The sequence below is a fragment of the Hippocampus guttulatus genome, chromosome 20 (assembly GCF_054856545.1).
Source record: "Hippocampus guttulatus isolate MCC_2025c chromosome 20, RoL_Hgut_1.0, whole genome shotgun sequence".
NCBI lineage: Eukaryota > Metazoa > Chordata > Actinopteri > Syngnathiformes > Syngnathidae > Hippocampus > Hippocampus guttulatus.
The window spans coordinates 10,182,762-10,193,888 of NC_141280.1; the positions used below are offsets into that span (position 1 = coordinate 10,182,762).

At 42.6% G+C, this 11,127-nt stretch overlaps 1 protein-coding gene and 2 long non-coding RNA genes across 3 annotated transcripts; 2 read left to right on the plus strand and 1 right to left on the minus strand.

Moving 5' to 3' along the window:
- Nucleotides 1-3,819: 3,819 nt before the first annotated feature.
- On the minus strand, nucleotides 3,820-6,247 carry nsl1 (NSL1 component of MIS12 kinetochore complex). Its single transcript, XM_086100984.1, has 6 exons — nucleotides 6,039-6,247; nucleotides 5,023-5,095; nucleotides 4,799-4,932; nucleotides 4,324-4,378; nucleotides 4,183-4,250; nucleotides 3,820-4,086 (listed from the first exon to the last, which is right to left on the minus strand). Exons 1-6 carry the CDS (start codon nucleotides 6,210-6,212, stop codon nucleotides 3,850-3,852), a joined length of 741 nt encoding a protein of 246 aa, XP_085957110.1. The 5' UTR covers nucleotides 6,213-6,247; the 3' UTR covers nucleotides 3,820-3,849.
- On the plus strand, nucleotides 3,901-5,155 carry LOC147187999 (uncharacterized). Its single transcript, XR_015097713.1, has 2 exons — nucleotides 3,901-4,049; nucleotides 4,213-5,155. It is a non-coding gene; the product is annotated as an uncharacterized LOC147187999 (long non-coding RNA).
- A 1,012-nt stretch (nucleotides 6,248-7,259) lies between the features above and the next one.
- Nucleotides 7,260-10,710, plus strand: LOC147188000 (uncharacterized). The gene is made up of 3 exons (XR_015097714.1): nucleotides 7,260-7,415; nucleotides 9,148-9,357; nucleotides 9,699-10,710. It is a non-coding gene; the product is annotated as an uncharacterized LOC147188000 (long non-coding RNA).
- The last annotated feature ends 417 nt before the right edge of the window (nucleotides 10,711-11,127 follow it).

The following is an 11,127-nucleotide window of genomic DNA, read 5'->3' on the forward strand; positions in this document are numbered from 1 at the left end:
GAGGTAAAAAGTGAGTCGAATCAACTGTTTGGGTTAGCATGGCCGTGCTAGCTGTAGCTTGCAGCTTTGAATCACCTCCAGCGGCGCTCACGCACGGGGTAGCCCCGCCTCCCTTTATTAAAAATGGTAATTTGAGCAACCCTTCGCATTCATCATTGCCCAAGAAGTAGCTTCAGCTTCAAAAAGGTAGATGACCCTGCCCTGTTGAAATGTTTAAATCTCAACTTAATACTTATTTCTACACTCTCACATTTGGTTATATGTCACTTAGCGTGCAAACTAGCCCTGCCTGACCCTTTGATATCTGAACTACTGTATCACTTGTCATACTTTTGTCATCCTGTCCCGGCAAACATTGACAGGATGCATTTGGCACGTGGCTAATATGAGGTCAAAGGACGTATGCTTAGTCATTCTCTCAGAACAACGACTATGCAAGTCAGTCTCTAATGAAGGCGAGAGGCCTGAAGCAAACTCACTGTCACAAGGCAAGGTTCACCCTTAGCAAAGTAGCCATCATGTTGAGAGACTGACGCATAAAAAAAAAGGAAGTTGTTGACTTCCATGATAAAAATAGAAAAATTTCCAAAGGTTCACTGGAGAGACTCTCATAATGTCAGTATGAGCAATCTTGGATGCTAACCAGAGTTCCTGAAATGACGTAAAAAAAAAAGTGACTTCTTTTAAAGGACAAGTTTGAGGTAAACGCAACCAACCATTTTTTGAGTAATACTTCAGGGCTAAAACTATTTCAAGCAAACTTTCTAAACTTTTTTTTTTAACGTGACCCACTTGGCTTCATAGCTAGACCTATAGCAACGCGCTTAACAATGAAAATGCTTTTGTTCGCCGATCTCCAGCGAATTACTTCATTTACAGAATGCCGAGTTGCCAGTCAGCCAATCGTAATGCATTGTTGATTGTCCCGTTAAAGTGCATGAAGCATAAACATTTGAACACCTAGCAGACACTTTCATGAGATTAGTGTGCGCTAGCTAGGATGCGAAACACATTTCCAAGATTTATCACTTAAAAAAAAAGATGCTTTTGCTAATAAGTAAGTATCATCAATGACATTTAATTGACATCTGGCGGACAAAACGTGATACTCGAACGCACTTCCCACACGTTAGCACGTGCTAGCTAGAATGCTAAAATAGGATCCGTTTAATCATTGGCAAGGTTCAGAAGTAAACTTTCACAAATAAATGTTATGTTATTGTTGTCCTGTGTATAATAACTGACTTAACAATAAGAGCACCAAAAGTAACTTGCCGTCACTGTTCTCTACTGACCTTTTGGCTGTGCGAACTTCCTTTTTCGCTTAATGGCAACGTTTCATTTCGTCAGGACCTCTGCAAGAAGATGATGATGATGACGATGGCGCAAAGAGGAAGCACAACAACCGCGTCACTCGTGATCGAGATCAAATGTGAACCAATGCCACCTCGGTGACCTCCTACTGACCTTCAGGCAAACAAAAATGTCTTCATACGTTATTTGATTAAAACACTGCACAAGTTATTTTCTTGATCAACACACTGTTTCTAATTTCTTTAGCGTAAATGTAAAGCAAACGTATCCAATGTGAATGTACGTTTATTCAAAATACTAATTTATAAATAGCTGTTAGCATCCGTGAAGTTTTATGATTTAAAAAAAAAAAAGTGGTACTGTCGAACCAACATGTTTGTTGGTCGTGAATAAATGTGGAGCATCAATCCGAAGTTTTAAAAGTTGCTATTAAAACAATCACACAAACTTAATGCTTTATGAAGAGATGTAAAGTTACGATCTTTGTTTTCTGATTAAAAAGCAACACTGCCTCAGGAATAGATTTACTTTCGTATCAGATGGAAAAGAAAAAACATGCACGAAATGCAGTATTTATAAGTATTTATTAATACAGTTACAGTGAAACTCCTCAAGAACGAAACCTACATGGGCGAAAATACCCCCTTATGTGAAAAAAATCTTCATGCATTAACACAATTCCCATTCTCCTGCCCCCCATATGACGAAAAAAACCCTGTTGCGTTATACGAAATCATTTTCTCTGCTCCAGCCTCGCGAAGACATTCACTACAACGAAGTCTTATCCAACAGTGACCTCTACTGCTTCGTTCGAAAAAATGCAACAGCAACCACCACACTGGTTTACATAGTGAACAATGTTTATTTCGGTCACAGCTGCGAGTTTCCTGGACTCAACATACTCATAGCTGCTCTGCCATTGGCTTACCGAGCATCATCCTGGCCTCCGATTGGCCAAGAGGGACCTCACTGTCTATGTGTGTAGATACTGAAGCTAGATCCGTAGCACCCGATTAGCTGCTCAGAGTAAATTGATTATGGCTCGACGGACATTCAAATAAACAAACATTTCCTCGAATGCTTTACTTGTTATCATGCTAAAAGCAGCCACGGGACGCTTCGTAGTCCTCGATGGCCATAGTTAGCTCTCGAAGGCTAAAAACCTTACGCTAACTGGAGCGCTAATGAGAGAGAAGCGCTCCAGTTAGCGTAAGGTTTTTAGCCTCCGAGAGCTAACTATGGCCATCGAGGACTACGAAGCGTCCCATGGCTGGCTTAAAAGTTCATTGCATGCCAGGAAGTATTTGTTATTGTTAGATTCAGACGAGGATGGACGTTGCACTGCTAAAATGCTAAAAAGAACGGACCTTTTGATGTCAAGCAGTTCAAACAAGAAGAGCGCTGATGCTGGAAGAGAGGGTAAAAGTGATCAAAATGAAAGACGGAGCAAGCAAAATAAAATACATTATCCAAGAAATTGATGTAAGTGAATGCTGATCGTAAATTTCTTTCCCTTTTTTTCTTTCTACACTGACAATATGACGTGTCAAATACGTGTGTGCTCATACATATGCACTATTGGAATAAAAATAGAGTACACATAAGTTTGTGTGTGTGTGTACACATACGTTTGTGAGTGTGGATGTGTGTGTGCTTACATCCGAGGTCAAATTTGCTACAGTGAAAACCCCCCTGTTGTGAAAAATGTCTTGTCAAGTCAACTGAATTTATAGAGCACTTTCAAACAGCCATCGCTGCATACAAAGTGCTGTACATGGAGCAATTTAACATATACAATAAACAGGAAAACAAATCGGTCATAAAGACGGTAGAAAGCACCGAACAGTAAAACCAAGAACAAATCCAAGTCATGCTGAGTCGAATGCCAAAGAATACAAGTGAGTTTTGAGGAGGGTTTTGAAGATGGGCAGCGAGGAGGCTTGCCGAATGTTCAGTGGGAGGTCATTTCAGAGAGGCACCAGCAACAGAAAAGGCTCGATCCCCTCTGAGCCTCAGTTTAGTTCTTGGTACTTCTAATAATGTCTGGTCCGCAGACCTGAGGCGCCGGGCAGGTGTGTAGGGGTGGATGAGCTCCGAGAGGTAAGGTGGCTGCAAACATGATTTCGTTGTAGAGGAGTTTCACTGTATGACCATTAAAGAGACTTTCATTTGCGAACCCGGCAGCAGACAAGTAAGCAAATCCAATTGAAATATCCCAAAAATATCAAAGTATCCAATCTAAATTATATGTCATTAACAAAAATCAAATTTGGCTATTTTTCCTCAGAAAACTGCTTCGTCAGGAGAGCTGTTATAGTCATACTCCGGTGTTTGGCGACGCCAAGTGGTGTAGTTGTGAATTACATGTAATATCACAATTGGAAGCTTGCTGAAGAATCTGTATTCATTTAACGCCGGGCCGTCGGCCCACTTGAAAAGTCCAAAGCTTGATAAAAGCCATTCTTGAGACTGAAGCGATTCCAAAGAACATTTACACGCTTGTGCTGAATTCCAAACCTTTATTTACATTACTCATCATGCTTTTTTTCCACCCACGTATCCCGCCGAGGCCACGGCGTCCCACGCGTCTCGTCGGACCGACTGCCTGTTCCACTTCCCGCTCCACTGAGCGGGGTTTGGCGAAGGAGGCGGAGTTTCTGTCAGTTGCTCGCTGCCAAATACTTCGCGGTGCACCTCCAATGACGCCTGACTCGGCTTCATGCCGATCACCTCCAGTAAGCCTTCGGCCTGTTTCTGAAGCGTGCAGATGGACTGAAAGAAACACACACACATTACACAGAGTCTGTAAGTGTGTGTGTGTGTGTGTGTGTGTGTGTGTGTGTGTGTGTGTACATTTGTGTATTCTACCTTGACGACTTTCGTGCTGTGTTCCTTCAGTTCAGATGCCCGATCCGACAAGTCCTTCATCAAGCTGTCTGATTGCAGAACACAAGTTGTTTTTTTTTTTTTGCTGTATAGTGTGTGAGCACGCCTGCGCGTGTGTGTTACCTGTCTGAGGGTCTGTGAGCATCTGCTGGGGTTTGACTGTTTTTTCATAAAAGTCCTTGAAGAAAAAAAAACGACACAAGCAATTGAAAGTTGATTACAAATGTAAGGACTTACTCACTCACTCACGGTTTTTGCCTATTTCTACATGTTTTCTATTTCGTGATGCGTGTCAACGAATCGTAATGACGAGCCCGTCGCCTCACACTAAGTTCAGTCACTCGTTTGTTGCAGCATTTTTGCGTCACTTTGGGAGAAGGAGAGATTTGAGTTCTTGTCATTATTGTGGGGGGAGTCTTTCGTTGGTGCACAAGTTCGAAGCATGCGCTCAGACAGATCCAGACATGGCAGAAGGAACTTTCTTGTTCGAAGTTTTTGAAAACATTTTTTAAGTCATTCGGCCTCATTCACAAATAAACACGTAGGAATTATTTTGTGATTAAGCCGCCAATCCGGAAGAAGTGTGAGTGGCACCCACCGCAAGTCGCCGCTCCGCTTTGAGGGCGCGCACGGCCCAGCGCAGGACTTGCTTGGGGAACGTGCGTCGCTTTTTCGCCGTCTCCACGATGGCGTCGTCCATCTGCTTTTCCAGCTGCGCCAGCTTGTCCTCATCTGAGAGAGAGAGCGAGGGAGAAAGAGAGAGTAAGTGAGAGAGATTTGAGTGAGCTCAACAGACGACCTGTATGTGTTTGGACTGTTCACCGTCGTCATGTGGGCATTGGTCCCACGTCTGTCCATTCACTAACACGTTTGCTTGGACGGCAGCCTCAAAATCCTGCGCGTTCAAAAAAAAAAAAGTGATATGTTTGTCAAATAAATGTGATATGTTGACAAATCGTCTTTAATTGAAGCTCGATGTCCTGCGACCATTGACATAATTGGGCCATCACCATTTCAAATACTCCCTTGTCACACACTGGTGCTTTGAGATACAAGTAACCCAAACTACGGGTTTTTCAAGATATGAGCCATTGTGTGTGCAGGCATTGAATTTTTTTGTTGTTGTTTTTTTGCTTTGACTTGCGAGCAAAAACTTGCACTGTATGGTGGCAGTGATCTCAACTTGCTTCATGGCAAGCAGCAGTTTGGCAGGGGTACTACAACAATCCTCACAAGCCTGTTTTGGATTGGATACAACTTTATTGTCAAATTTGCTGTATGTGTAACAGACAGCACATTTGTGCATGTGTAACATACAGCACAGATGAAATTTCTTCCCTCTCAACATAAAACAAGAAACAAATTTCTTTATCCTCTGCAAAGAACTAATATTAATGCGACTTACTGGGGGAGTTGTGACGGTCATATGATGTCAGTATCATACTGGCTGCGGGCGGCCACGGCGAGGCGGAAGTGAAGCAAAAAACGGTCAACTGAATTATGCCACTACTGTATTTCCAAAGTGACGTATAACGTTCGGTTACATTTACTTCAATGCTTCCATTAGTGCATTTAGGCAATATTTGCTTCGTATATACCGTGTAAAATTGTTATTCGTTCTGTTGTCAATAAAGTCGCAGAAACGTCCTTGTTTGACGTACGTCAATCAACATCCGGGTAATTCAAGCGACGTCTTTGAATTCTTATACTGCGGCTATAGCTTCCACACGCAAATAGTTTAAAGTTACGTTTAATTCCCTGCAGGTTTTAATTTACAGGGGTCGAGAAAAAAAATTTCAAACAAAAAAAAATCGGCTCAATTTGGTGCTTCAACTCACCGCCAACAGCTGCTCAAGCAAAAGTCGCTTCGTGTTCTCCGGAATTGCCGTTTGTCCGCCCAGGGCCTCGTTTAAAATGTCTTTGTAGTGCTTCATATGTTGCACAACTTGATTTTTCGACATCAGCCGCACTCGGAAGTCTTCGTTGGTGTCTGCTCTAGTTTGCGTGTCCATTTTTGCCGCCACTGTTTGATTTGAACGGGTTCTTTCCTTTTTCCGGGTTGCAATTTCTTGAAGGGTCCGAGTAGAAACAAGTGAGCGACACAAACAATCCTCGCAGTCGACCTACTCGACAAAAATGTAGTTTTTCTTCCCGCAGTCGAACAAACACAACAAAACAGCCAGACGAAGCGCAGTCAAAAAAGAAAAATATATTTGCGTTTGTTGTCATTCAAAATAACATCGTGACTAAGTCTTCTGATCCAATGTGACAGACTCTACTTAAGACGAGCTTGATGTTCAGCAAGTACACAATAGAAAGTAATTTTTTTTCAAAAGAGAGCCGTTGAGATGTTGAATGCCCCTCCAGTTCAACTTTACTGTGAAACGATAGATAAAAATAAAAAGACAAAAATTTTGTGTCTTGAAAACAACCACCCAACGTTCCTGTTAAGTCTGGTAGTGTAAGCTAAATGCATCATGAGAAATGCCACAGACGGTTAATGAATAGCATCTACTGTATGTGGTGGCATAACCCTCAATGCATATTTGTTTACAACGGCGGCACAACACATGGAGACAGACAATATAAACAGTACTCAGTGGAATATATTCTTTATCCTCTGTAAAAAAAAACATTTTAGTGGGTCAGGGTCATCGTCAAACTCCACTAATCAGCTTGCACAAACTGTTTAAATCTTTCCAGTTTACTTAATCATATAACTATGTTGTTTGAAAGTGAAATTTTACACAGCGCTATCTTCCATCTTCAAAAATGTTTGAGTTATGGGGGTTAGCTGGAGTGGATTATCTGCATTCCCATTCATGTTAATGGTGAATGTTTATTTGAGATACAAGTGCTTGGTTTGAGTCAAAAATTGGCATGTCAAGGCAGCTGTGTGGTTGAAGAATGCTTACTTCTTGGGATGGTTTTTATAGCATAATTCAAGCTTTTTTATTTTTTGCACCAGGGACAAAAGAGGAATTACTGTATTATGTCAGAGACGAGCGTCGGCATTCATCTGAGCGTGGAGCATTTGCGAGAGAGGATAGAGCGTGTGTGTGTGTGTGTGTGTGTGTGTGTGTGTGTGTGTGTGTGTGTGTGTGTGTGTGTGTGTGTGTGAGGCCTCCCGAAGGGGCTGAACGGCGTGTTTATTTTTCAACAAAGCTGTCCTTCGTTTGATGCGAAAGAAGAAGTGCGACGTGCTGGGCCTCATGGTGAGAAGTGAGAAAAACACCCTAAAGACCAGTTACCTCTCATGTATATCGTTTCATACTGCAGGTGGCAAAAGTACTGACGCCTTCTACTTAAGAGTTACAGATACCTGTGTTAAAAAAGACTCCAGCTTTGACTCCTCCTATCGTTAAGTACGAACTGTGATGAATTTATTGTGGCTGCCTTCCCGTGTGTACGTGAGTTGACCACCAGGGGGTAGCATACCACAGTCATGTTGACAAACGTAGTCTGCTTGAGCTAAAACCACAGAAGCATTATGTTTTCATGTGTTCTTATTGAACACGCCATGTAAGCATTCATCGTGCGTGGTGGCTACTTTCTGCTTTTCCTATATTCAGAGCATCATGGTGTGTCACGTCACATTTGGGTCAGGAAAGAAAGAATTCATTAATGTTTATTGCTTAGTGGCTTCCGAATTTCAAAACACGCTGTCGCTGACGTGCGCTGCTTACACTTACAACATGAGTGTAAGTATGTCATCATGATGCTGGGGGGAAAAAAGAAAGAAACGTTTTGAAGTTAGTCTGGTCTCGGGAGAAATGAAGAGGGGGAAAATCCACATTTATTTTCAGTAATTGTTTCTGTGAGAGAAATTCTTTTAGTATTTATTTATTCTTTCATTTTGTAAGGCCATGGTGCCCAACTCTGGATTCACATAAGAAAAAAGCACACACACATACACAGCAAACACACCTTCACAGGCATGTAATTTGGGGTCGCGTAATCAGATTACAATTGTTAAAAGTCTGTTTTGCTGCTAATTGAAAAAGACTTGTTCATGATGGCAGTTTTGGGTTGTAGTACTCTCTGTACAGTGTGGAGCTACACGAGGAATGTGGGTTAGAGTAATATTGTTGTAAAGGATCAGCGTGGCGGCGGTGTGTGAAAGGGGAGAAAATGAAGGCTGGGACGCTGAGCGAGGTTTGTGTGCCAGAGGTCAGTCATCATGCGCCGCTCCAATGTGTAGAGTCGCTGGTGCTCCATAGCGGCTGCGAGTCATCTAGGAGTTGTTCAGAATTTAAAAAAGAAAATCAGACTCGGGAAAAGCCTTCTTGTCATTGGAGCACAAGGTGCAAAGAAATGGAACAGAAACAACCCATTCAAAAATAAATAAATAAATAAGGATCAGAAAGGGAGCCCGCCAGGTAGTGTTTTACAGTGCCACATATTTTTCAGATTAAAAGAAAAGGAAAAACACGTGGAAGGGGGAGGAAAAAACAGCCTTAGACTAAGCTCCTATAGGGGAGCACAGTATGTATTTGGAAAAATTAAAACTAACAAATAAAAAAAAACCAACAACAACAGCAACAACAACTCTAATACTAGGACATTTGGAAGTGGCGTGGGTTGTGCAGATGTTTGGTCACTTTTGTGTCTTTTGAAACGCAAAAAAATGTATGTTATTATAAGTGCTGTTGCATGGCCTTTTTCCAGGAGGTTGGAACTTTGGAGGACTGGTTTGTGTTTTCAGCAACATTTTTCTGTCATATACATTTAGTTAGGGCTTACATTTGGTGAGCTGGCTTTCTGAGGCAGGAGGTGACAGTGTAACACTCACAGCCTTCTTCAAAATGGCGTCTCTCCGGGTGGCTGGCGGCCGGCGGCCTCCCCCTGCCGGGCCACCCCCGTTGTGGCCCTCCCGTCATGGCAGCCAGGAACTGCAGGCTGGAGCGCAGGTGCTCACGGTAATGTTTCCTCTGTACTCTTTCCCAGGCGCAGCGGGCGTCCGACTCCACCCGGCACTAGGTCTCCCGCCGCCCTTTGACATCCTGGAGGTTCTCCGCCATGTTGCGCTTGTTTGTTTGAGAAAACTGCAGGCCCAGATGGAGATTCTGCTGTTGCCATGGCGCCGAGAAACATGAGGAACCACACTCTAAAGGTCTCTTGTTTGGAACGAGTGACCACTCTGCTGCTGACAGAAAGGTACGATGTCAAGTAGCGTGTTACCTCAGGGAACTTGTTTCATTCTTTTTTGGGTTTTTTTTTCTTCCTTTAATTTTTGCCATACTAGAATAAAGTACAATTGCACATCCACGCCAGTAGGTGGCACTGGCACTTTAATTGTAAGAGATTGGGCAAGTAGTATTTGCTCCTCTGCAAAAGGTGAATTTATAATAGTTTTATAGACAAATGATACTATTTATAGTGGCGACGGAGAGTTGGGGGGTGTTACAAAAAATAATTAAGCACTGTGTTATGCATAAAACAATGCCGCTCAGCAAATCTTACAGGGGGAAAAAAGTACGTTTGCTCTCATGTGGCAGACCGCTGTGGAGGATTTGCAGGGGCGGCTATCTCAAAGGATTCCCCACACACAAGCCAGTCAGGAGGCTTTTCTCAACCCAAATGAAGATTAGGATTAGCGCATTACACTTGATGATGGCGGCATATGGACCAGCTCCTGCTCTTGATTGACATCTCTGTCTGATAGCAGTCCAGGCCACTTGATTAGGTACACAATCGGGCCGTGTGATAGTGAGTGTGCCTTGAGATACGACTGAACTGATTTGAGTTTTTCGAGGTAAAAGTTGTTGTCGGGCGGATTTTTTAAAACTTTGACTTTTTGGAGAAACACTTTTCTTTAAACTGCGTGTTTCAGTGTCACTTGTACTTGCTGTCAGACTGAACAGAAAAAAAGCATTACTACTTCATAATTCTGGTTGTTGTTGTTTTTTTAACACTTAATGGGCAAATGTCATGCTGCATCAACACACTCATTTCTGCATGTATTCTTTATCCTCTGTTCAAATCCACCCATTCTCCCGCAGTTTCCTGAGTCCTTTCCAGTAATTGTGGAAGTCTTCTTTATTTGTGTCTGCATATCTGTGTTATACTGCCTCCTTAAAGAGCCGCAATGAATTAACCATGACGCACCGACTGTTAACGCTACGTTCACAAGTGAACTTTGGCTTCACTTGTGTGAATTTGATTGTGGGAGACGTGCACACACACAAAACGCAAATTTGCTTGAATATGCGCCACACCTGCGTCCCATAAATATCCTTACCAGATACTCCAACTTCTTTACACGCTATATTCTCCAGCCCTCCTCTTTTTTCGTGCGTTCCCGGTATTGGGAACAGGAGTTAAAAACAAGGAATAAACTCCGGTTTTCTGCTCAATAACTCTACGATGCTGTGCGCGATGCAGAATATTCCCTCAAGAGATTGGCAGAATTTGTGTCAGTGCCATCTAGTCCGTGTGGAAAAAGGATCATCTCCAATTCTGCCCGGTAATGAGATTGGCTGGCAACCGGTTCAGGGTGTCCCCCGCCTACTGCCCGAAGACAGCTGGGATAGGTTCTAACACCCCCCGCGACCCTTGTGAGGATAAGCGGATCGGAAAATGGATGGATGGAAGGATCGATGAATGTTGAAAGATACTGTATCACTTTAAAAAATTCGTTTGAATGATAAAGATGTCACGAATTGCTAAAACCGTTTTGCTTTGTCATTGTCAATAACCTGTCCACTTTAGTAACCGCTGTCCCTGAAAGGTTTATACCAGATGAAGTGAGACGCACTTGTATGTCTGCACACTCCGCAGTGTACAATTTATGTAGATTTAAAATTTGGTTAAAGTGCCGAAAGTAAACAGGGGTATTTCGCGGGCACGAGTGTGTTGCGATTGATGAAATTAAAGTTTAAGTCACTGATGTGTGTGAATTTGACACATCTTGGATGTTTGGAACAT

Excerpts from the sequence above, each read along its gene's own strand:
- nsl1 (XM_086100984.1), bottom strand. The coding sequence starts at position 6,212 with ATGGACACGCAAACTAGAGCAGACACCAACGAAGACTTCCGAGTGCGG. Across the intron at positions 4,933-5,022 it reads CCAATGCCCACATGACGACG|ATGAGGACAAGCTGGCGCAG; the intron begins GTGAACAGTCCA and ends TCTCTCTCTCAG. Across the intron at positions 4,087-4,182 it reads ACAGCACGAAAGTCGTCAAG|TCCATCTGCACGCTTCAGAA; the intron begins GTAGAATACACA and ends TGTTTCTTTCAG.